Source organism: Suncus etruscus, chromosome 6 (assembly GCF_024139225.1).
Source record: "Suncus etruscus isolate mSunEtr1 chromosome 6, mSunEtr1.pri.cur, whole genome shotgun sequence".
In the NCBI taxonomy this organism is placed as follows: Eukaryota; Metazoa; Chordata; class Mammalia; order Eulipotyphla; family Soricidae; genus Suncus; species Suncus etruscus.
This window is the reverse complement of record NC_064853.1, coordinates 58,665,405-58,691,945: the sequence shown is the minus strand read 5'-3', so window position 1 is coordinate 58,691,945 and position 26,541 is coordinate 58,665,405. Positions and strand designations below refer to the sequence as shown.

The following is a 26,541-nucleotide window of genomic DNA, read 5'->3' as shown; positions in this document are numbered from 1 at the left end:
AACCACTCTAACCTGGTGTATTTTATTGTTTTAAAGAGTGAAGACAGAGATGTGCCCATCCATGGCCTCTTGTATATCACACAGATGAGCTAACATCTTTGTCACTAATTCTGATTTCACGATGAATCTTCTAATTCTAGTACAGAATCAGCAGCGTTTCCAGCAAATACGGTCCACCGGCCTCCATTCACGGTTGTGCTTCTCTAAGAGACCCGTTAAAAGTATCCTGAAAACTGGGGCTACCTTTGATTGCTGCAAACAAACTCTGGAACCCCAAGAGCTTTGGGGGACGTTAAGTGAAATGGGACGCTCAAGGCTCAGCTCAAAACATTCCTGGGGCGCAGAGTAACGGTTCCCGCTCTGGGAACCAGTAATTACACACCCTAACTAGCAGTACGGAATTAAGACCCGGGAATGGAAGCCACGGTGCTGGGCGGTATTGCCAGGTCAGCCTCGAACCCAGGTCCAGCATTTATTACTGCAATTCTCTGAGAAGAGGCGGATAATTAGGAGCCAGGCCCGCCTGGAATCCCGGACCAGCGTTGACTACCGTAATACTCTGAGAAGAGGCGGACAGTTAGCCAGGATCGCCTCCAATCCAGGTGCAGCATCCACTATCGTAATACTCTGAGAAGAGGCGGGCAATTAGGAGCCAGGTCCGCCTGAAATCCAGGGCTAGCATTCACTACCGTAATACTCTGAGGAGAAGAGGCGGAGAATTAGGAGCCAGGTCCGCCTGAAATCCAGGGCCAGCATTCACTACCGTAATACTCTGAGAAGAGGCGGAGAATTAGGAGCTAGGTCTTTTTGGCTTCAGTCTCCGCGATTACCCGAGCCCTCCGGGAAGGCCTGGAGACTTTTAACACGACCCGGAAAGACGGGACCCGGAAGTGACGTTGCACGTAGAAAGAGGGGAAAGGCGGAGCACAGCGCGGTGACGTCCCCCCAAGATGGCAGCAAGAGGGTGAGGAAACCTTGCTCCCTTTTTCCGATAGGTGAGTTCTGGCTTCCCCCCCACCCCCCCCAGCCCTCTGTCACTGCCTGTGTCCAGGCACCGGGCGTTTTGGCGGGCTGGCCCCGTGCGGTGGCAGCTCGGGTCAGGCTGCAGGTGTCGACTGGCGGGACGTGGACGCGGCGGCCGTACTGTTGGCCTTGGGGATACGAGGGAGCGGGAGCCGGGCAGCCGAGCGCTGTGAGGCTCGTCCCTCGCGGAAGCCGCCCAAGGGGGCGGAGCGGGGCCTGCGGTCGGGGCGGGGCCTAAATGGGGCGGGTCCTGCAGTGGGAGGCGGAGCCACTGACAACCCCCGGCCCTGCTTGGTCCCCACCTACCTTTGAGCTGCTGTCCGCCACGTGGGGACGAGCCTGAGCCCCTTTTCGGTGCCTGTATGGGGGCCGGAGCGGTGGCGCAAGCTGTAAGGCTTGGACGGACCGCGGTTCGATCCCCCGGCATCGGCATCGCAGATGGTCCCCCAAGCCTGGAGGGGATTTTGAGCACACAGCCAGGAGGAACCCCTGAGAGTCACCGGGTGTGGCCCCAAAACAAACAAACAAAAACCCTATGCTTATGTTGTTTACCTCCATCGTCCCTTCATGGCTTCCTGATTTGTTTTTTCATTTATTTTACTTTTTGCATCTTTCATTTCTTACTTTGCCACACCTAGCGAGCGAGCTCCTGGCCCTGCCCTGCTGGGGAAATAAATCTAAGCCCTGTTTGAAGCGTCCCAGGCACCTTACCTGGGGTACTGGGACTCCAGCCGTGCTTTTGTTTTGAAAGCTAGTGGAAGTGACATTTGTGTTCCAGGTCCAGATAAATGGAGGAAAGGAGGCGTTTGTTAACCGTAGCTATTTAGACTTTTTTTGGAGATGCGAGAGTTTACGTTTTGTGTTTTTTTATTTCCCCCTTCCCAATTCTCCATAGCAGTTGCTTGGGTGAGACATCTGATTCAAAAGCTTTAGGATGCTGATTTAGATAGTTTCTTTTTGTCTTTTAGAACAAGGGTGACCTTCCATCCTGATCCCAAAATGCAGTATTCGCACCACTGTGAACACCTTTTAGAGAGACTGAACAAACAGCGAGAAGCAGGTTTTCTTTGCGACTGCACCGTTGTGATTGGGGAATTCCAGTTTAAAGCTCATAGGAACGTGCTTGCCTCCTTTAGTGAGTATTTTGGCGCGATCTACAGAAGCACTTCCGAGAACAATGTCTTTCTTGATCAGAGTCAAGTGAAGGCTGATGGATTTCAGAAACTGTTGGAGTTTATCTATACAGGAACATTAAATCTTGACAGGTAACGTACACATTCTCACTTTCAAAAGCTAGTTAAGTAATCTAGAGCTAAAAGATTTCATTTTTTTATGTCCTTCAATGCAAATATTCAGGTTTATGCACAGTGATTTTTTTTTTTAAGTTTTTGTTTTTGGGGATTTATACCTAGGTTTGCTCTGGGTTTACTCTTGGCTCTACTCGGGACCATATTTGGTACCCTGGATCAAAGAGGTTGTTGGTTATATACATGGCAAGTACAAGTATTACCCTTTGTACTACTATCTCTCCTGCCTGCACAATTACTTTTTTCTTTGGAATTCAGAAAAGACTTTAAAGAAAGGGAAAGGAAGTCAGGGGAGCACTCAGATTATGGAAGAGGTCTCCTAAAGAAGTATTCTTCCCAACCCCCACAGTTCTGTTTCAAATTTAGAGGACAGTATCAGGAATTTGTTTCCTTCCTTCCCTTCCTTCCTCCCTATCTTCCTCCCTCCCTCTTCCTTCCTCACTCCCTCCCTTGCTTTCTTCCTTCCTTCCTATTTTCCCTCCCTCCCTTTGTCCCTCCTTCCTTCCCTCCCACCTTCCCTCCCTCCCTCCCTTCTTTCCTTCCTTCCTTCCTTCCTTCCTTCCTTCCTTCCTTCCTTCCTTCCTTCCTTCCTTCCTTCCTTCCTTCCTTCCTCCTTCCTTCCTTCTTCCTTCTTCCTTTCTTCCTTCCTTTCTTCCTGCCTTCCAGCCTTCTTCCTTCCTTCCTTCTTCCTTCCAGCCTTCTTCCTTCCTCCCTTCCTTCTTCCTTTCTTCCTTCCTTCCTTCCAGCCTTCTTCCTTCCTTCCTCCCTTCCTTCTTCCTGCCTTTTTCCCTTCATCCTTCCTCCCTTCCTTCTTCCTTCCTTCCTTTTTTCTTTCCTTCCTTCTTTCCTCTCTTCCTCTTTCTCCTTTCCTTCCCTTCTTCCTTTCCCTTCCCCCCCCTCCCCACATTCTGCATTGATCAGGCCTATTTCTGGCTCTGGGCTCAGGAATCATTCATTGTAGTATTCTGTGAGTCTTGGGTGTCGATGATCAAAACTAGGTTAGCCACATGCCAGACAGGTACCATGCCTGCTGTATTATCTCTCTAGCCCCAGCTAGTTTGGGGGCCAGTTACTCCTGGCAGGATCAGGGGACCATCTGGGATGTTAGGGATTGAATCCTGATCAGCCATATGCAAGGCAAACACCCTACCTGCTGTGCTATTATTGCTCTGGCCCTCAGACTGTTTTTTAACCACAGAAAGCAAAGGTAAATATGACTCAAAACTTGTTTTTGACTCTTTCTGTATACCTGCTTTTTAGTAGGTAATGCTCCAATTTCCAGTCACAAGTAGCAATATATGAAACCTCTTTCTGATCTTTATTCAGGGAAATAATTTCATTGGAATGTAAATGACTTCATTTGTTTATTATAGGAAAGAGCAGGGACCAGAGGGTGAGAAAGTATTGGAGGCCAAGTATGTGCCTTGCACACAGTGAACCCTATTCAATCCCTGGCATTGCATATGTTTGTTCCCTGAAACACAGAGCCAGAAGTAAGTCCTGATCACTGCTAGGGTGAGGCCCCAAAACTAAAAGGAGGAAAGGAATTAGTGTTGGATTAATCTAAAATGTAAATTATTTAACTCCTTGATAAGTCCATACAACTGATGGCACACTCTTGCATATGGTTTAATTATCATACTCTGCTGCATGGTGTATATGTAGCAAATTTGCCTATGACTCCTTTACAAGTGATTCTGATTTAAAATTTCAGAATATATCATGTAAAATAACCCAAATCAGTGAATTTTGTTTGGATTATTTGTTGATTTTCCTTTTTTTTTTTCCGGGCACACCCAGTGACGCTCAGGGGTTAGTCCTGGCCATGCACTCAGAAATCACTCCTGACTTGGGGGACCATATGGTACACCAGGGTATAGAATCGTTGTCCATCCTAGGCTAACGCACACAAGGCAAACATCTTATTGCTTGCACCACCACTCTGGCACGGTGATTTTCCTTTTTTTTGTTTTGTTTGTTTGTTTGTTTTTGGCTTTTGGGCCACACCCGGCGGCGCTTGGGTTACTCCTGGCTATCTGCTCAGAAATAGCTCCTGGCAGGCAAGGGGACCATATGGAACACCAGGATTCGAACCAACCACCTTAGGTCCTGGATCGGCTGCTTGCAAGGCAAACACCGCTCCTGGCAAACATCTCTCCTGGCCCCCCTTTTTTTTTTGTTTTTTGTTTTTTGGGGGGGGGTTGTTTGTTTTTGGGCCACACCCGGCAGCGCTCAGGGGTTACTCCTGGCTTTATGCTCAGAAATCGCCCCTGGCAGGCTCGGGGGACCATACGGGATGCCGGGGATTCGAACCACCATCCTTCTGCATGCAAGGCAAGCGCGAAACCTCCATGCTCTCTTTCGATTTTCCTTTTTATTTCTGGAAAATTTTGAATTGATTTGTTGAACACTGAAAAGCATCTTTCTTTGAGCCTTTCATGCAAAAGAACTGTTGTGGAAAAGGACCAGTATTTATCTTTCCTAGGGTGTTGGAACCAGCAAGCCACAAATAGATGAGATTTATGCCAAAAATGGAAAGTCCATAAAATTTAGTGATTAAGAAAGCAGGCAGAAAGATTGATGTGTATTTACCAAATTACCTTGGTCAGATCTTAGTTCTAATATCTCTGAACTTGGACAAATTCCTTCATTTAATGGTCTTTTCATCTTTATATGAAATGGGGACCATTTCATAGGCATGTTTTTTAAGATTAAATGAATTCTGTAAATCATTTAGCTATATACTTGAAAATATGCATGACTTTCAGTAATTGTTCAAAAGTTGGCAAGCACTGTCACTGTATGTTTATAATCAAAAATCCTTTGTTGACACATGCTCATTGGTTGATTGAGATAATTTGTACAAATTATTGTTTGGTACCCAATAGTATGTGACTAATGCTAGTTTGTATTAAAGGATATTTGACTATTCTGTGGCTTATATGAAGCATTAAGCACAATTATAATTAAGTTATAGCAAATTTGGTATTATTTAAGTAATTTAAGTTATCTGATTAACTATAATTATTAATTTATACACAATAAAATGCTTAAGAAATTGTTTTTATTTTATTTATTTTTTTAAAGCCAGTCAAATTGAGCAGTGGGGGGGTTATATACCAACTTTTGTGATACTAACGTTAATAAGTTCTGATAAACCACTGCCATCGGATCAGCCAAGAAATTGCTTTTAAAGAATGATAATGCTATGTTACAGCTTAAAACATTTTGTACAAAAGACAGGATTGTTAATTTGGGGCATTTGTGTTTTTATCTTTGCAAATAAGAATGAACTTAATTACAAAGATCATATCTTATGTATTTAAAAATTATAGCCAAAAACCATAAAGTACCTTTACATTTTCTTTTGGAACAGGCACACCCAGCAGTGCACAGTGTTTACTCCTGGCTTTATGCTCAGGGATAACTCCTGATGGGCTCAGGGAATTTTATGGGGTGCCAGGGATTGAATCTGGGTCTAGCTCATGCAAGGCAGGTGCCTTATTCCTAGTACTGCCTCTCCCTATTAATGTTTTTTTTTATCTTGGGGGAAGCCCAGTTGGAAGCTTATTGGAACACAAATGTACTGTGTTCCAAAAGTTTATATATAATATGTTGAGTTGGAGTTGTCTGGAGAATAAAATGTTTCCTAAACTGGTGGTTAGGTTTTCCAACTAGCTTCTAAATCTTAATACATAATGAACGAAAACATTAGTATATGCTTAATAAGAAAAAAATTGTAAAGCCACTGTAAATGCTAACCATACTATAGTGACACTTTAAGGCAAAAAAAAAAAAGCATCCAAGTAGTATTTAGGCAAAGGAGGTCTAATTCAATGGTGATAAGGTAGTAAAAATTTGTAGATTTTTGGAATGCAGTATATCTTGAAAGAGAGTCTAGTTGTTAATTTCATTTCAAATCTTAATTTGTAAAAAAAAATAGGCATAGTAACAGTACAGAAGACTGTTAACTGATTAAAACTGTTGCCAGAGTGATAGCACAGCGGCAGGGCATTTGCCTTGCATGCAGCCAACTCGGACAGAGCTGGGTTTGATCCCGGGCATTCCATATGGTCCCCCGAGTCTGCCAGGAGTGATTTCTGAGTGCTGAGCCAGGGGTAATCCTTGAGCACTGCCCGGTATGGCCCAAGAACAAAACAAAAAACAACTGATTAAAACCTTAATTTTTTTTGGTGCTAATATAATGAAAAAACAAAAGGAAAAAGATTTCTCTTGTAGACGTAAAACTGGCAAGTAGGAAGATTACATGAGGTGGGTGAGGGGTGCTTGTATGGGATTATGGTGTATAATGTCCTCAAAGAGCTGATAAGTACGTGAAGCGTATGTTTTTCATATTCATATCACATCATTAGCTACGAAAGTTTAAGGACCCTGCAAGATGCTGACTTGTCATATTTATTTCAGGTGTTAATTCTTCTAGGCAGGTATTAGGGATCAAATCAGCTAGCTCGTCACTATATGGTATAAATTTCAGGGTCACAGACTTTAATATCACACTACCACACATGGTAGAGAATCAATCAATAAAGACTGAAAGAATGGAATTATTTTTTTCTTTATTGGTTTTTGGGCTATACCCAGCAGTGCTCATGGGTTACTCTGGCTCTGTGCTCAGAAATAACTCCTGGCAAGTTCTGGGGACCATATGGGAGGCCGGGGATCCCACCCAGATCTGTCCCAGGTCAGCAGTATGCAAGGTAAATGTCCTATCGCTGTGCTATCGCGTGGGCCCAAGATGGCTTACATCTCTTTTTAGTTTGTTTTGGGGAGCCACAGTTGGGGATGTTCAGGACTTACTCCTGGCTCTGTGCATGAATCACTCCTAGCAGGGTTAGGATATCAAAAGTAGTGTCAGGGAGCTGGAGAGATAGCATGGAGGTAAGGTGTTTGCTTTTCATGCAGAAGGTCATCAGTTCGAATCCTGGTGTCCCATATGGTCCCCTGTGTCTGCCAGGAGCAATTTCTGAGCATGGAGCCAGGAGTATCCCCTGAGCACTGCCAAAAACCACCAAAAAAAAAAGGAGTAGTGTCAGGACTCAAAGCCTGGTTAGTGTATGTAAGGCAAGCACGTCATATGCTGTACATCTCTCTGGCCTAGATCTTTTCTAATTCTAATATACAGTTTTCCAACTAACAGGCTATCCAGAACAAAACAAAAAACCCCCAAGAAAACAACAAAACAAAACAAGTGGAATGGGGAGAAGGATCACTAGTAAGAGCATAGAACATCTCAAGACTCTTTTTCCAAAAGCAATTGAAGGACCAGCAGCATGGGCTCCTCCTGGGAGTGTACTTGAAATAAAAACACATTCACACTAAATCAGTCTAAATTTATCAAGCATTCCTAGTTTTTTACATGCACAAAAAGTTTGAAAAGCCCTATGAAAAGATTTTTATAGAAGCAAAGGAAGAAACCTGATACCTTTGTTTTGGGGCCATATGTAGCAATGCTCAGGGCTTCTGGCTCTGTTCTGAGAGATCGTGCTTGGCATGGCTCAGGAATATATATAGGGAGTGGTGGGGCTCAAACCCAAGTCAGCTGGGTGCAAGGCAGTTCTACCTGTTGTCAGTTCTGAAAAGTGAACATGAGTCAAGGAAGCTTTAAAATGAATGGAAGTAGAGAGTAAGTTTTCCACAGTAATTTTTGTGGTTCAAATGTTTTAACTTTTTTGTTTCTGTAGTCATAGGTAGCTGTAAAAAACTATTATTATGTAAAAAAAAAACCCTCTATTATACAGATCTTATGATCTGTAAAATGGGACATTTTTGCCTATCCTTTATGAGGAATGAAATAGTTTTGTAATTTGTTCTTTTGTTTATGCCCATTTCCTTTGTATTCTGCTTTCTTGGGTCCTTAAAGGCATTAAAATAAATTCGTGCTTCTCTGTTCAAAAATTTTTTCCTATAGTCAGAATATTGTCATTTAGCCTTGTTTCCTTACAGTTGGAATGTTAAAGAAATTCATCAGGCTGCAGACTATCTCAAAGTGGAAGAGGTGGTCACTAAATGTAAAATAAAGATGGAAGATTTTGCTTTTATTGCTAATCCCTCTTCTACAGAGATATCTAGTATTACTGGAAACATTGAGTTGAATCAGCAGACTTGTCTCCTTACTCTACGAGATTATAATAATCGAGAAAAACCAGAATTGTCTACAGATTTAATTCAGGCAAATGCTAAACAGGAGGCTTTAGCAAAAAAATCATCTCAAAGTAAAAAGAAGAAAAAGGTCATCATCTCCCAGAAAACAGGGCAGAATAAAACAGTGCAATATCCAAATGACATTTTAGAGAGTGCATCTGTTGAAATACTGCTGGATGCAAGTAAGTTGTCGACCCCTGTCATTGAACAAGTTGCACAGAGAAATAATAATGCAGAACTGGAGTTGACATCAGTTGTAGAAAATACTTTTCCAGCACAAGATATTGTGCAGACTGTTACGGTGAAACGGAAACGCGGAAAATCACAGCCAAATTGTGCTCTGAAAGAACACTCCATGTCCAATATAGCCAGTGTCAAGAACTCATTTGAGCTGAAGAGTTCTGGAGAAGAGCTGGATCAGAGGTATTCTAAGGCCAAGCCAATGTGTAATACGTGTGGGAAAGTCTTTTCAGAAGCCAGCAGCTTGAGAAGGCACATGAGAATACACAAAGGAGTCAAACCTTATGTTTGCCACTTATGTGGAAAAGCATTTACCCAGTGTAACCAACTGAAAACACATGTAAGAACTCATACAGGTAAGATTGGTTTGTGGCACCATAAAATCCTTTTTATGTTATGATGCTTTGTATAGAGCACTTGCTAATATACAGCATTGACTTTGTGGCCAAAGTTTGGTATTATATTCATTAAAGTATCTTGCATATTATACTGTTGGACTTTTTTTTTTGTAGTTGACCAAGTATTTAATGACCTTTATTCTAGCAGATACTTCTGAAGTCTTTATACATGAATTCCTTGAACCATTTTCTCATAATCAAAATAGATATAAATTTGGTTCTGTTTTGCTAAGAGTACTTGACAATAACATTAAAAGTGATAAAGCACAAAAGACAATTAAAATAATGCCCAGGAGCTGGAGAGAGAGTACTACAGATAGGGTACTTGCCTTGCATGTGGCTAATTTAGGTTCCCCTGAGCACTGGCCAGGAGTGATTTCTAAATGCAAAGTCGGAGGAATCCTTGATCATTGCAGACTGGTTCTAAGAATACTCCCAAATATCCCCCAATAAAAAACAAAACTCAGGCTAGTTCCCAGGTTTTTTTTTTTATTAGATAACACTCTGTTTTTTAGGCTTTATCAACAATATTAGAATTGCATGTTTATTCCTTTGCTACTTTTAGCTCTATTGGGACACTTAAATTTATACAGTTTAGTATGCACTGTGCATTGACACTATTGGAAAACACCAATTTCTTTTAATTCTACCTGCTCTCAGTCGTTAGAAAAATATTGTTAACTTTACATGTGGCCGGTGATGGTTCATCCCCAGCACCACATTTGGTAGCTCAGCACCACCAGGAGTGACCCCTAAATATTGCCCAAAAAAGCAGAATAGGAAAAAAAAAAAGATACTATTTCAGCAGTTTTCTGAGTGCCAACACTTCTGATGGAAGTCTTTTGAAAGCTTATGTGGTTTAAGCAACTAGAAATACTTTTGTAGTAAATGTCTTTTGTTTACTTGTTCCTTTAGGTGAAAAGCCATACAAATGTGAATTGTGTGACAAAGGATTTGCTCAGAAATGCCAACTAGTCTTCCATAGTCGCATGCATCATGGTGAGGAAAAACCCTATAAATGTGATGTATGCAATTTACAATTTGCAACTTCTAGCAATCTCAAGATTCATGCAAGGTAACAACAAAGAAATGAGTTGTTTGATCTCTGAGTTTGTTTTTGACCACAGTCTTACAGAATAAGCTAGCATATTAGATTTTAGGACAGTACACTTCCAGTTTGTAGTTATACCACCAACATATTTAAGTACCCATAATGTACCATGTTGACTGGAGGCAGCTAATAAACAAGGGAGGAAAGAGATCATAGAAATAATAGCAGTCCAGGTGCTGTAAAATTTGTAGGATGTTACAAAGTATTGACTAAAGATTGAGAAGTAAGTGAGGTGATCCTGAAATTTGAGAATATTGTACTAGGGAAAGTTTGTAGGACTGAAGATCGAAAACAATGTGACCATTTAGGAAACTGTAGATCACTTAATTCAAAAAACTAGTTTGTAAAGTGCCCATCTGATCATAGTTGTAAAAAAAAGTTGAAAGTCATTGCTATATTGATCAAAAACCTAAGTGAGAGTAATAATCAGGGCAGATAATCAGTGTAAGACATAAGTAGTAATTAAATTCTGGAAGGGTTTTTTTGTTTGTTTTTTGCTTTTTTGGGTCACATCCATGGCACTCAGGGGTTACTCCTGTCTCTGCTCTCAGGAATCACTCCTGGCAGGCTTGGGGGACCATATGCAATGCCGGGGATTGAGCCCAGGATATTTTAAAGGTAGAAAAACCCAGAATTTTTTGTAAAATTTGATGTAGGGGATGAAAGAAACAAGGTAAAATTAAAATGAATTCAAGGATATGGGCCTGAGCACCTAAAATTATGGAATTACCATGAACTGAAATGGAGTCTTGTGGTTACAGCAGTTTATATTAGAGAAAATAGCCTTAAGAGTAGAACTCTGAAAATGGCCAATTTGAGATACTTACCTATTTTAAGGGAAGTATAGAATAGATCATTAGCTATGCTGGTGTTTAAGGGACTGATTAAAGCTAAAGATACGAAATTGGCAGTCATTAGCATATAGATTTTTTAAAGCAAGCAAACTTGATGAAGTTAAGGAATGTAGATAGTAAAGTTAAAGGATAGAACCAAAATACTCTAGTTTTTTTAAGATTAAAAACTATGAACTTTACTTAAAGAGGTTAACTAACTTGGTATCTAACTGAATGAAATTATTCCAGATAATTCCTGGAATAATTTTCACAAGTAGAAAATTCAAAATTAGGGCCCGGAGAATAGCACAGCAGCATTTGCCTTTCAAGGACCAAAGGTGGTTGGTTCGAATCCCGGTGTCCCATATGGTCCCCCGTGCCTGCCAGGAGCTATTTCTGAGCAGACAGCCAGGAGTAACCCCCCCGAACACTGCCGGGTGTGGCCCAAAAACCAAAAAAAAAAAAAAAAAAAGAAAATTCAAAATTAGAAAAATAGTGTTTCCTAGATGGCAGCAATATGATACACCTGTCAAAAATTTTTTTATAATACCTTATTTAAGCACTATGGTTACAAACATGTTTGTTTCAGTTATATAAAAGAACTCCCCCTTTACCAGTACAAAATTATCACCACCACCAATGCCCTCCTCCTTCTTCTCCCCTCTCCCCCCAGAAACAGGCATTCTGTTTCTCTCACTCACTATCATTTTCATGATAGTTGTTAGTGTAGTTATTTCTCTAACTGCACTCACCACCCTTTGTGATAAGCTTCATATTGGGGCCGGTCTTCCAGCTGTCATCTCTATTGTCTCTGGGTATTATTACAGTAATGTCTTATTTTTCTTTAATCCTACAGATGATTGATACTATTCTGTGTCTATCTCTCTTCCTCTGACTTATTTCACTCAGCATAATTGTTTCCATGTCCATTTATGTATAGAAAAATTTCATGACTTCATTTTTCCTGATGACTGCATAGTATTCCATTCCACAGTTTCTTTAGCCATTCATCTGTTGTTGGTCATTAGGGTATTTTCCAGATTCTGGCTATTGTAAATAGGGCCGCATTGAATATAGGTGTGCAGAAGGCATTTTGTATCATGTTTTAGTATTCCTGGGGTATATCCCTAGGAGCGGTATAGCTGGATCATATGGTAGCTCAATTTCCAGTTTTAAGGAATCTCCACATTGTTTTCCAAAAAGGTTGTACTAGACAGCATTCTGACCAGCAGTGAATGAGAGTTCCTTTCTCCCTACATCCCTACCAGCACTGATTGTTTTTGTTTTTTGTGTGCTAGTCTCTGTGGCAAGAGATTATATCTCATTGTTGTTTTGATTTGCATCTCCCTGATGATTAGTGATGTAGAGCATTTTTTTCATGTGTCTTTTGGCCATTTGTATTTCTTTGAGAAAGTGTTCATTTTTCCTATCCATTTTTTTTGATGGGGTTAGTTGTTTTTTCTTTTTTTTTTTGTTTTTTTTTTTGGGGGGGGGCCACACCCATTTGACGCTCAGGGGTTACTCCTGGCTATGCCCTCAGAAGTCGCTCCTGGCTTGGGGGACCATATGGGACACCGGGGATCAAACCGCGGTCCGTCCTAGGCTAGCGCTGGCAAGGCAGACACCTTACCTCTAGCGCCACCGCCCGGCCCCAGTTGTTTTTTCTTAACTTCTGTCAGTACCTTGTATATCTTAGAGTTGTTAGCCCCTTATTTAATGGTATTGGGGTGAATAGTTTCTCCTATTCTGTGGGTGGCTTTGTATCTTAGTCACTATTTCCTTTGAAGTGCAGAAGCAAGAAAGCTTAAAATTGTCCCATTTGTTTATCTCTGCTTCCACTTGTTTGGAGAAGGATGTTTCTTCCTAGAAGATGCCTTTAGCCGCAATGTCATGGAGTTTTTTAAATATGTGTTCTTCTAAATCCTTATGATTCTAGGTTTGATATAAAGGTCTTTAATCCATTTGGATTTAACCTTCGTGCATGATTGTTAGATGGAGGTCCGAGTTCAGTTTTTTGCATGTGGCTGACCAGTTGTCCCAGTCACAGGCTTTCCTTGCTCCATTTTGCATTTCTTGCCCCTTTATCAAAGATTAATTGATTGTATGTGTGGGGAACATTCTCTGAATACTCAAGTCTATTCCATTGATCTGAGGGTGTGTCTTTATTCCAATACCATGCTACACTTGTCAAATTCTGTTTATAGGAAGGACAAGACTGAAAATTGACTATTTTCAGGTTAGAAGGTCATCATAGTATTGACTATTTTTAGGTTAGAAGGTCATAGTATCCTTGAAAACTAGTGTTAGCAGGAGTTGAAGGAAGAATTTTGCAGAAGAGAAATTAAAAGTGCAATTGTTGATTAAAAAGAGCAGAGAAATGGAGAAGCAAGATCAAGGAATAATTCTGAAGATGGGAGAAACATCAGTATATTTGTATGCTGTGATCTTGTGGGAAGAAAAAAAACTGATGGATGCAATGCAGTAGTTATAATGTAGATAGACAAGAGGAATAGTATTTAACTACAAAGTAAAGTTGGATTCAGACCCAACTCTTCAAGTTAATAAGAAAGGAAGTGAGCTATTAAAATAAATGGCTATCTGTGGCAGTACTGGTGGTGAACCTCAATAGTGGACATCTTCTGATTGTTTTTGCTCAATAAAATTGGAAAATAGAACACAGAAGGAGACATCAGAGTGAGGAGGTACTAGAGCAAAGGGTTTTGAAAAGTGAGTGATAAGGGCTAGAGAGATAGCATGAAGGTGAGGCGTTTGCCTTGCATGCAGAAGATCGGTGGATCAAATCCCGGCATCCCATATGGTCCCCTGAGCCTGCCAGGAGTGATTTCTGAGCATAGAGCCAGGACCGCTGCCGGGTGTGACCCAAAAACCAAAAAAAAAAAAAACAGAAAGAAAAAGTGAGTGATAAGCAAAAGTAACTACCCATAGCTTTTATGGTACAGTTGAAAAAGCACATGATCATACTGACCTCAGAAATAAATGATTTGATTACAACCAAAAGTTTTTTTATGATTAGTACACTAAAATTTGGCCTTTACCACTGAAAATGAAATAAAATAGTAATGTGTAAAAGTGTGTAAATGCGCATAAAGGTTGAGCCAACAATTTATATATTAACATGTAACTTCTATTTGATCACTATTAGGAAGCATAGTGGAGAGAAGCCATATGTCTGTGATAGATGTGGACAGAGATTTGCTCAAGCCAGCACACTGACCTATCATGTTCGTAGGCATACGGGAGAAAAGCCTTATGTATGTGATACCTGTGGAAAGGCATTTGCTGTCTCTAGTTCTCTTATTACTCACTCTCGAAAACATACAGGTAAGAATTTATATGAAGAACCAGCTTAAAATAAGGAAAGCTCTAAATAGAAAAAGGGCACATCAGCCTTTAGAGAGAAAATAGTGTATAGACTGTGGTCATGCATTTGTAAATTCTGACTTACTTTCTAGGATAGCATATTTAGGGTGAAATTTTTGTCTATAGTAAAGTCAGATGCATTAAAAAACTATTGACATGTAGAAAAACTTAAAAATTTTTTTATATGTTTGTTTTGTTTTGGGGCCACATGCAGCAGTGCTTGCGTTATTCCTGGCTATTTGTTCAGTAATTACTTCTAGTGGCTTGGAGAATTATAAGGAATACCTAGAATTGAACCTGGGTAGGCCATGTGCAAGGCAAGCATCCTACTCTACCCATCACCTTGGCCCCAACTTCTTTTTATTTTTTACATGATAGAATTTTATTATGTATATTATTTATGATATAACATAACTTTATTTTCAAATAGTGGAAAAACAAATAACATGATCAATATAGAACCTGCCTTCACTAGGTCCTCGTAGAAAGGGCTTCCAGGGGAAAGTGTGTGTGTGTGTGTGTGTGTCTGTGTGTGTGTGTGTGTGTGTGTGTTGGTGTTCAGATACCATCAATGATGCCCACAACAATCAGAAGAACTCCAGAACCAAAGGGTAAACTTGGCTGGAGTATTGGGGAGGTTCCACAAAAGGGAGGTCCTGAAATTCATCTCCAGCAATGCAAGCAGGAGTGATAGCAATAATAATAACAATAATAGCTTGAAATGCACTATTAACAAATAAGTCCCAGGGCCGGAGTGATGGGGCATTTGCTTTGCACTCAGCCAACCCTGGATGGACCCGGGGTTGATCCCTGGCATCCCATATGGTCCCTGGGCCTGCCAGGAGTAACCCCTGAGTACTGCCAGGTGTGTCCGAAAACCAAAAACCAGTAAGTCTCAGATTTGAATATCACCATTTGCTAATTCTAATAACAATAATGAGGAGTCCTTATTGGAATGCTTTTGTACCATCAGTAGACTTTACATTGCAGACAGGTCTACAATTCCAGTAACTTCGAGCCTTGTGAGTTCTCTACAGGCTCTCTTATTCATGGTACCCAGTGGCTGAGGAGAATAAACAGGAGGGTTCTGAGGGCAGACTCGGGAGGACTCAAACATGGAGATGAAATTGGGGACAAAGAGTCTGAAAAGAAGGTAATAGGGGTCAGCGAGCAGTGTGGGACTTGGTGTTGGATCAGTCTTTATACATTCCGCTGTAGGGACACAGATTTTCTTGGGCTAGGATTGCAGAGGACTCAGGCAGTCGCCAAAGAAACTTCTAGAAGTCTCAAGTGGAGGCTGTCCTGAGAAGCCTAGCCTCGATGGCGAACCTAAGGTACGCGTGCCAGCGGTGGCACGCGAAGGCCTTGCAGCTGGCACGCGGGAAGGTCCACAATTAAGATATGCGGTGCGTCAGGAGGCGAATGAGCTTTGCAGCTCACCTGGCAACAGGGCTGGATTGGTCATTGGGAGGACTAGGCATTGTGGCAGTTTGGGCAGTCGGGCTCAAAAAAGTTAGCCACAACATAGAGGATCCAAGGAGAAGGTCTCCAGAGAAATTTTCCGATGGCTCTAGAGAAGGCTCTTTGCAAAACCTTGCTGAGGGCGGGAGAGCAGGCCCATTGCATAAATTTGGGTACTCAGAGTAGGAGAAGCTGAGAGTTGGGTTGAAGAACACTGGGCCCCTTGAGAACATAGGACCCTTGAAAGTAGGGTATGAGGTCGCCACCCTCAGGTTGTAGGAGTCCAGAGTAGCTGGGAGTGGGGAACTCTCCAACTGGGGAGCCTCCAGAGCAGAGTCATTGTTCTGCAGGATCTACAGGTGGGCCCAACTTCTTATACTCAAAGTTCTGTTTTCCTTAGCTGTACTAATGTTAAGGGATGGGGAAGGATAACTTTAGATAGAACAGTGTTTTCATAATTTTTCAATATGTAATTACTACATAGACATTTATTGATTTGCAAAATAAACACATATTCAAATATACAGCTCAGTTTTAAAACAAATTCTATTAAAATATTTCAATTTCTGCAGTTTACTTTTTTTGTTGTTTGTTTTTTTGGCTACACCCGGTACACTCGGGTTACTCCTGGCTATGCGCTCAGAAATCGCTCCTGGCTTGGGGACTATATGGGACGCAGGGAGTTTGAACTGCAGTTCGTCCTAGGCTAGTGTGGGCAAGGCAAATGCCCTACCACTTGCGCCACTGCTCTGGCCCCCAGAAACATTTTTTTTTTTTTTGCCACACCTGGTGATGCTCAGGGGTTACTCCTGGCTCTGCACTCAGAAATTGCTCCTGGCTTGGAGGACCATATGGGACGCAGAGGGTATCAAACCACGGTCCATCCTAGGCTAGTGTGCACAAAGCAGATACCTTACCACTTGTGCCACCCCTCTGGCCCTGCCTTTTTTATTTTATTTGTCTTTTTTTTGTTTTTTTTTTCGGGCCACACCCGTTTGATGCTCAGGGGTTATTCCTGGCTAAGCGCTCAAAAATTGCCTCTGGCTTGGGGGGACCATATGGGATGCCGGGGGTCGAACCACAGTCCTTCCTTCGCTAGCGCTTGCAAGGCAGGCACGTTATCTCTAGCACCACCTCGCCAGCCCAGTCTTTTTTTTTATTATATTTTTGCAGTTTATATGTTTAAGTCTTTCTGAAATGATTTTATTCTCCTTTAGTAATTTAGTTTAACGAGAATTGAAACATGAGTCACTGAATTTAGATGATTTTAATCATTTGAAAATTGAACTTACTGTCTCATCTAAGAGTTACAGAAATAATTTTTTACATGAAAGGCATCAGTTTAGATGGTGTGTAAAATCATTACCAATACTTAACTAAAATTGAGTCAGACTGAAAATATGTCTAAAGTACAAACCATTTTAATTTTAATTGCATTTTAGAATTACTAGCTCTTAATTATTATATTGTATAGTACACTTTTTATTTTTTTAATCTAGGTGAAAAACCGTATATATGTGGTATTTGTGGGAAAAGTTTTATTTCCTCAGGAGAGCTCAACAAACACTTCCGTTCCCATACAGGTCTGTATTTTTGTTCTTTCTTTTTCATTTAAACCAGAACACTCTTATGTACTACATGTTATCTATTTATAATATGCCTATCATAGTATTTTAATGTGTAGATTTGGTTGTGGTTTTTTTTTTTTTTTTTTTTTTTTTTTGGCGGGGGGCACACCTGTTGACGCTCAGGAATTACTCCTGGCTATGCGTTCAGAAATCGCCCCTGGCCTGGGGGGACTATGCATGTGGGACACTGGGGGATCAAATCGAGGTCTGTCCTAGGCTAGCGGGTTTGTTTTTGTTTTGTTTTGGTAGATTTGGTCTTTAAATTTTGGGGCTGCACCCAGTTATGCTCAAGGTTTAGTCCTGTCTTAGCAGTCAGGTATGTCTTGCTAGGGCTCAGGCTTTCATATGGGGTATCTGGGGCCAAACCTGGGTCAGCCTCATGCAAGGCAAACATCCCACCTACTGTACTATCTCTCCTGCCATTGTTTAAATATCTATTTAAAATTTTTTTCTAGTTGATTATAGCATAATTAAATTGGATCAAGAATTGTGTAGATTTTCTGATTAGGTTGGGGTGGGTGGGAAGGAAAATGGAGACATTGGTGACGGAAAAAGAGCTCTGGTGAAGGGTGGTGTGCATTCTATGACAGAAACTTAATCATGAACAATTTTGTAACTATCATGATGCTTAAGTAATATTTGATTTTCTTTGTGAGCCACACCCTGCAGTGCTTTGAACCTACTCCTGACTCTTTGCTCAGTGATCACTACTAGTGCTCAGGTAGCCATATGGAGTGCCAGGGATCAAACTTGGGTTGACTGTGTACAAAATTGACTAGCCCCACCCTATGCTTATTTTAAAATATATATATGTATATATATTCCTTGTAATTTTATCTAGGTTAGTGTGAGAAATTAGTGGATAGTTTATATTTCTTGAAGTCTTATATATTTTCATGAGCCTTGCTATAAAACAGTTCTTAATTTCAAAAGTTAAAATTTTATAGTATTTTGTATTTTTTAGGATTTTTATTTTGTATTCTTAGGATTTGCATTTTGTATATTTTATAATTTGTATTTAGGATTCATAAACTACCTAAGAGAAAACAACCATAATCACACTCCCCCTTTACCTTTACTGTATTTCTTAGCTAGGATTTGGTATATAATTGGTACTTACTAAATGTCTTATAGAAACAAAAGTAAGTTATTGAGGGTTTTTTTGAATAAGTTCTTAAATTTTAGTTTATACTTATGAAAATATAATTTCCCATAGAAATAGGGATACTTTATATATAAAAGAATACCTTTGGGGCTGTAGAAATAGTATAGTGCTTAGAGCTCTTGCTTTTTACTCACTTGATTCAACTTTAATCCCTGACACCCCATATGGTCCTCTGAGCACCACCAGGTGTTAGTACCACCCGCTCCACACACACACAATTATAAAGCATATCCTTGGGGCTGGGCGGTGGCGCTAGAGGTAAGGTGCCTGCCTTACCTGCGCTAGCCTTGGACTGACCGAGGTTCGATCCCCCGGCGTCCCATATGGTTCCCCCAAGCCAGGAGCGACTTCTGAGCGCATAGCCAGGAGTAACCCCTGAGCGTCACCGGGTGTGGCCCCCCCCAAAAAAAAGAATATCCTTATATACAGAAGTTTTTTATTTTACTATATTAGAATCAACTCATTAAAAAGACAAATTGATATCAAATTTAAGGAGTGGGCAGTCTATATTTTTTGTTGATAAACACTGATGATTTTGCTTTAGATAAGAATTAAAATGATTGAAAATTTAAACCTCTTGTTTTTCAGGAGAAAGACCGTTTATCTGTGAGTTGTGTGGAAATTCTTATACAGATATTAAGAATTTAAAGAAACACAAAACAAAAGTTCATTCTGGTAAGTGCTTTTTATTTTGGTGGTGGGTTGGTTTGTTTTGTGTCTCTGCAGTACTCTTTTGCCCAGGGGCACTTTCAGTGATGGACCTGACTGGTACTTGGGCCCATTGGTGTTTTATAGGCTTCCAGGGGTTTGAGCTACACAGGCAGTGTTCAGGGATCATTTGCAACCTCGTATATAAGGCTTGTGCTCAAATCCTTTGAGCTATTTTCCAGCTCTCAAATGCTTGTGATAAAAAAAAAAAGGTGCTATTCCTTAAAATGTTGAGATGTGCATTACAATAGTTTAAATCCGATAGCATAGTTAAATTTGTATACTTATGAGGAACATAGACATAGATTTATAATTTTTCAGCTTAGCATATTTTGGTGTTTTGCTTATATTGAGGGTAGGCACTCGGCATTTCTCAGGGGTTAGTCCTGGCTCTGCACTTAGGAATCACTACTGTTAGTGCTCAGGATAATATGGTAATAAGGGATGCTGAAGCTTGAACCTAGGTCAGCCAAGTGCAAGGCTTATGCACTTTACTATTGCAACATTCAGCCACCTGGGTTTTTTATATTGACCATCTGTAAAAAAAAATCTTGAAGTATTTCTACCTTAAGCCTGATTTTGGGACAGTTTAGAGAATGAAGGAATATATTTACTATGTATCAGGAACAGGGATTACTCCTGGCTTTGTGGGACCATATGGAACACCAGAGGATCAAACTGAGGTCCATCCTAGTATAGCACATGCAAGGCAAATGCCCTCCCACTTGCGCCACTGCTCTGGCCCTATGTATCAGGAATAATTTTAACTCTAGCCCAAATATATAAGAGGAAACAAGGAAATAGAGTGCCCAAAGAAAGCTATTATGTAAGAAAGGAAAAACTTTCGGTCCAGAGCAATAGTAGCACAGCAGGTAGGGCATTTGCCTTGCACTAGGTTTGACCAGGGCATCCCATATGGACCCCCCCACCTCTAACCTGCTAGGTATAATTTCTGAGCACTGAGCTAGGAGTAACCCCTGAGCACTGCTTGATATGGCCCCCAAAACAAAACAAAAGGGGGGAAACTAGATTATGAAATACTAAGGTTTTTATTTTCTCTTGGTTTTTTGGTCACACATAGCCATGCTCAGAGGTTATTCCTAGCTCTGCTCTTAGGAATTACTTCTGTCAGGTTGGGGGGGACCATATGAGATACCAGAGACCATGTGTAAGACAAATATATTGCCACTCTGGCCCCAATATTAAGATTACTGTTTAAGATGAATACTTGAAAAAGCTTCTCTGTGTTTATTACCATTTTGTGTCAAAATATTAGGCTTTTACCAGTGTGTTGACAGTCTGATAGTCACATCCCCAAAACTACAGTAAATCATTAATCCAACAAAGATTTATTAGATACTTATAAAATTCATATAATTTCAGGGTAAAGTTCAGCAAGGCAAAGTCAGTCCTAGTCTTCAAAGCATTTTCTTAGTAGAACAGATGATCTAAATTAGGTAATTATGATTACAAGACTGATGCAGGAAAAGAGATACAAAGATGCTTGAGAACATCTTAAGTCCTTCTAAGGTGAGTGTTGGCTAAGATTTAATCCTAGGGCACGTGCATGATAGAGAATTCAGAGCAGAGATAAGGAACAGAGGCTCATTCTAAGCAGAAAACAGCAAAAAGCAGCTTGGATTGAAAAAGCACAGGTTGTATTTGTGTCTGGTTAAACTAAAGAGTAATCTGGCAAGAACAGAGATTACTTTTTGTTTGGTTTTTGGGCCACACTCAATGCTGCTCGGGGGTTATTACTCCTGACTCTCCTCAGAGGTGATTCTTGGCAGTTGCTCAGGGTATCCTACATAGTACCAAGGATGAATTTGGGTTAGCTACTTATAAGGTAAGAGCCTTAATCCCTACACTATCTTTCTGGCCCTGAAGAATTATTTTATGACAGCAAATAGGTAGTTTTTAAAACTGATACATATTTGATAGTAAAATTGAAATTATGTCAGTACTTTGAAGTGAAAAAAGCTTGTGAAAATGTGATGGTAAAAGTGCATCTTTAGTTAGTGGTATAATTAGTTCCTTGAGAAGAGCAATATTTCTCACCTATAAAGTATATGAAATTGCCCTATTTTGGACTTAAACTCATAGAATAGAATGAACTACTTACTTTTACATTTAGTGAACTAATGGCATATTTATTATGTATTATCAGTACTTTGAAGACATTAAAGAAGTTTAAGTTCACATTTACCCTCTAGAAATGGTCTAGATGGTGACATGTCTGAGGATATTAAATAGCAATAAGAGAAATAAATATCACAGGCTATTTTGGAAAATTGATTAACACTTCTTACCCTGATCTAAAATGATCAGGTCTCTTTATTTTTTTATTCTTATTTATGTATTTGGCTTTTGGCCATACCTGACTGAGATTCCTGTCTCTGTGTTCAGGAATCACTCCTGGCATTGTGAAGAGGGATCCAACCTGGGTCAACCACATTTAAGGAAAACACATTACTTACTGTTTTTATAATGGAATGATACAGTTGGACCTTACTTTGAGGGCCTGTATTACATTTGTGTATATAGTAAGGCAGCAAAAGAGAAAATGCAGACTTGGGAAATGGCAAAAAAAAAAAAAAAAAAGATTAGCTACTTAAATGTTTTTTCCTTCTATATTAGGTGCAGATAAAACTCTGGATTCCAGTGTAGAAGATCATACCTTGGGTGAACAAGATTCCTTACAAAAAAGTCCCTTATCAGAAACGTTGGATGTAAAGCCTTCTGATATGACTTTACCACTAGCTCTTCCACTTGGGACTGATGACCACCACATGCTTCTGCCTGTCACAGAGAATCAGTCCCCTCCATCAGATACGTTGTTGAGATCAACTGTGAATGGGTATTCAGAACCACAATTGATTTTTTTACAGCAATTATACTGACTTTGTGAGAAATATAAATTTGCTAAGATGTTCTCTGGAAGTAAACATAAACATCTCTGGTAAGGTGCATATATTCATATTAAATTGCCATCATTTGAGTTGTGATCATTATTTTTTTTATTCACTAAAGTAAAAGCAGCTAATGCTGCATCGTATCTGTGCAATGTTTTGATTTTTTTTTGTTTAGATTATATACACAACTTTTAAAGGAATTATATTGTTTTGGATTGATAAATTTTTATTTTATTATTTTATTTTAGAGCTGTCTTAATTCCATTTTTATTTTGAATTTTAGTTCTTTTTATTTAAGTGGAATCTGTCCATTTATATGGTTCATTTTCTCTTTTGGGGTTATAATACCTGGTGGTGCTTGGGGGTATCAGGGAGTATTGGGGATCAAACCTGGACTCCCACATGCAAAGAATGCACATCAGCCTTTAGAGCCCTCTCCCTAGCCCTTATGACTCATTTTAACCTATAATATTTTTCCCTCCCCCCTTTAAAATTTAAATAAAACCCAGGATACTATCAGCTTAAGAGTGATATTTTTACTAATCTCCATAGACCAAAACAAAATTAAAATTTAGTATATTTTACCTAAAAAATTTAGGTACTGAATGAAAATTGTTTATACTGTTTATTAGTGTGTTCTAATCAAAAGTTTTCTAAAGAAACAAAAGAAAAATTTCTTTTAACAGAAAAAGTTATAAAAATATTTATTTAGAACTTGGTATTCCAGAGGGGGGAAAAAACTCATCTCTTTAATTATTTGAGATGAGTTTTCCAATATGAAAATTAAATAGATATTTGGTGTGTTTTTTTTTTTTAATAAAAAGACAGTTTCAAAATTGTTTATGCTTTAATAATACCTAGATTACTGGAGATGAAAATATGAGTTTAAAAAATTTTTGGTAAACCTCATATAGCTATTATGCACTTTTTAAAATTATAAATTCTTAAAAGAATTTTTTCAGAGATAAACTTAATGCATACTATTAATGAAAATCACTGGGCTTCTGAATTTGATACATTATATTACACAAAAAATTAAAAAAATTAACTTCAGTTAGTAGCAGATTACACTAATCAGATGACCAGTTTATTGAACATTTTATATTTGCATTTCCTATAATTTTTGAGTTTTGAAATTTTCTAAATTAAGCTATATTTTGTTGTAGTTTTATAGTAGTCCTTTTTGTTTCTAATGAAAAGAAAATTCAGTGTTATTTTGATGTTTGCTTCCTCAACTTCTATAATATGATTGTTATTTTTGTCCAATTTTGGATATTAAATTATTTCTATAATGTAAATCCCTATAGTTAATCAAACCAGTATGGTACATTTCTTTTGCCAGGCATTAGTTATGGCTTGTTTTCTGATTTTAAACTATACCTGTAATAAACTTAATGTGTTTTCTAATGGCATTGATTTTTTTTTTTAATTGTATTTCCTCTGTGGTCCTAGTCATAGGGACAACTAGGTGACATTAAAAAACAAATTTTGTGGGACAGAGCGATAGCACAGTGGTTGGGTGTTTGCCTTGCACGTCACCAATCCAGGACGGACTGTGATTCGAATCCCAGTGTCCCATATAGTCCCACAAGCCAGGGGTGATTTCTGAGCACAAAGGCAGAAGTAACCCCTGAGCGTCACTGGGTGTGGCCCAGAAAACAAAAACAAATTAAAAAAAACCCAAATTTTGTAAACTTTAGAGATTATCATCCTTTGACAGTGCTCAACATTTTCATAATAAATTGCCACTCGTGGAATTGACTTAACTGGGTATATTTTAAAATACTGCATAAGTATAAAATACATAATATTTAGTACTTTTTAAATTATCTAAGAAATCTAATCATGCATGTGTATTGACATACTGGTTTTCAGTGTAATTTATAAAGATAAAATATTCAACTAATCTCTTCTGACTTAAGTTCAAAGGAATTTGATGGAATTAAAGAAAATTGGCAGTCTCAGTCTATTTAAGTCTACTGAAATGGAAAGATTAAACTTAATTCACATATTCATTAATCCAAGTATCTAAGGAAAATATTTTTTAAGAATGCTACAGTGATGTCTTGAAACTATGAGGGCAGTGTTTACCAAATTTCCTCTATTATGGTAATTAGCATTTTGCCTCTGCTTAATTAACCTTTCTCTTTTATTGTAGTATTATTGAATTGGCATGGCTAAGTTAATTTGCTTGCAATCTTTCCGGCCCCAATATGTCCAGTATTGATACTAGAAAAACAATAAATACAGAATGCATAAAGCCATACATTAAAAAAAAAGATATGGGCTGGAGTTATTGATAGCACAACAGTAGGGCATTTGCTTACATTTGGCCAACTCGGGATGAACCCTGCCAGGGTTCAATTCCTGGCATCCCATATAGTCCACTGAGCCTGCCAGGAGCGATTTGAGTGCAGAACCAGGAGTAACCCCTAAGCACTGCTGGGTGTGCCTTCCCCTCGCACCCCCAAAAATAAACTCAGGCCAGGGTGATAGCACAGCAGGTAGAGCACATGGCCAAACCACTGAGCTTGGTCCTCTGAACCTGCCAGGAGTGATTTCTGAGCACAGAGCTAGGAGTAACCCCTGGGTTCTGGTGTGGCCCCAAAACAAAATAAAAAGATAAATTCTACTCTTGTCAGTAAAGTAAGAACTATGCACCTGAATATAACAAAACAATAAAAACTGGCTAGAGTGTCCAGTATTGGAGTGAAGGCAAGAAAAGAAATGCTGAGCAATTGGTAGAGAAACTGGATGCCTCAAGAATCCTCTTGATAGGCAAATGAGATTTGACATAGCCTACAGGAAGAATGGAAAAGATACTATGAGTAGAATAAAAGAAAGTATGATCCCCACAATTCATTTGAAAAATGGTCCTCTACACCCCTCCTACCAGTTGCATTTAAAAATATGGAATTAGTCAGTTTTTAATTTTAGGCTTATTAGAAGTGATTTTTAAAGGTTACCTGTCAAATAATTATAACTATTTGATTTCTCATAACACAAAATTCAAAATCCTGGGACCAGAGCAGTAGTATAGCAGTAGCAGGTAGGGCACTTCTCTTGTGCACAGGTTTGATCCACAGCACCACATAGCCCCCATGTCTCATTAGAAGTGATTTATGAGCACAGTGGCAGGAGTAAATGCGAATGTCTCTGAGTGTGGTCCAAAAACCAAAAGGAAAAAAGAATTCAAATCCCTACCATGACCATCCAGTTTGAAGCATCAAAGAGCTAGTCTGACTTTCCCAAGAATGTTGGAAATTTCAAGCAGCTGCCAATTCCATCCCTGAACCACCCCAACAATATAAAGGAAAGTACCTCCAACATACTGTTGTTTGGAGCTAATGTCTCTAAAAGGAATATACAGTGTAAATGTCGAGTACAAATAGTCTTGTTTCTGTGTCTTAGAAAAAGCTTCTCTGGCTTCAACTTCAGTGCTTGAGTTCAAAAAGTACCTTGGTGTAGGAAGCTGTAAAGAATGTGCTGGACTTGACTGACTTCTGTTAGGTTCTAAGATGGAAGCACTCAGCAAAGCTTGAGTCAGGAATTTTTTTTTTTTTTTTTGAGTCAGGAATTTTTTATTAGTCCCAGGACAATTGCACTTCACCCCAGTGGGGGTTAAGTGCAGCCTTGATTAAAGTTTTTTTCAAACCTTTTGAAGAGTGGTGGAGTACATCTTCCTAGAGCAGATGTGCACAAGTAGATAAGCAGGTTCACAATTGGTGAATGTAGTTACAATTGCAAGGTCATTTTAGCAGCTAGTTATCAGAAAAGCCTCAGGAGTTAGTCATTTTCAGAAGGAGGTCGTCTTTGGACTTAGCAAATTATTTCTATGGAGCTTGATTTTTTTAATATATATATTTGTTGTTGTTATTTGTTTCTTTTGGGGGGTCACACCAGTGGTGCTCAGGGATTACTTCTGGCTCTGCATTCAGAAATCATTCCTGCCAGACTTGGGGGACCATATGGGATGCCAAGATTCAAATCACCATCCGTCCTGGATAGGCTGCGTGCAAGGCAAACACCCTACTGCTGTGCTATCTCTCTGTCACTGGAGCTTGTTTTTTAAAAAATGCTAACGGCAAAATGGTGGTATGGGGACAAGATTGCATGCTTTTACAGTCCCCTAAAGCATAGTTTTCAGTAACCACTGGGTGTGGCACAACAAATACAATCTGAGTTTAATCACTGAGCAGTCCCCTGTGGCCT

General features: G+C 39.5%; 1 protein-coding gene across 1 annotated transcript; it reads left to right on the top strand.

Moving 5' to 3' along the window:
• The first annotated feature begins 926 nt into the window (after positions 1-926).
• On the top strand, positions 927-22,346 carry MYNN (myoneurin). The gene is made up of 8 exons (XM_049774454.1): positions 927-995; positions 1,992-2,288; positions 8,295-9,088; positions 10,046-10,205; positions 14,238-14,416; positions 17,416-17,499; positions 19,298-19,384; positions 22,055-22,346. The coding sequence occupies exons 2-8, from the start codon at positions 2,023-2,025 to the stop codon at positions 22,315-22,317; spliced, it is 1,833 nt and encodes a 610-aa protein (XP_049630411.1). The 5' UTR covers positions 927-995; positions 1,992-2,022; the 3' UTR covers positions 22,318-22,346.
• The last annotated feature ends 4,195 nt before the right edge of the window (positions 22,347-26,541 follow it).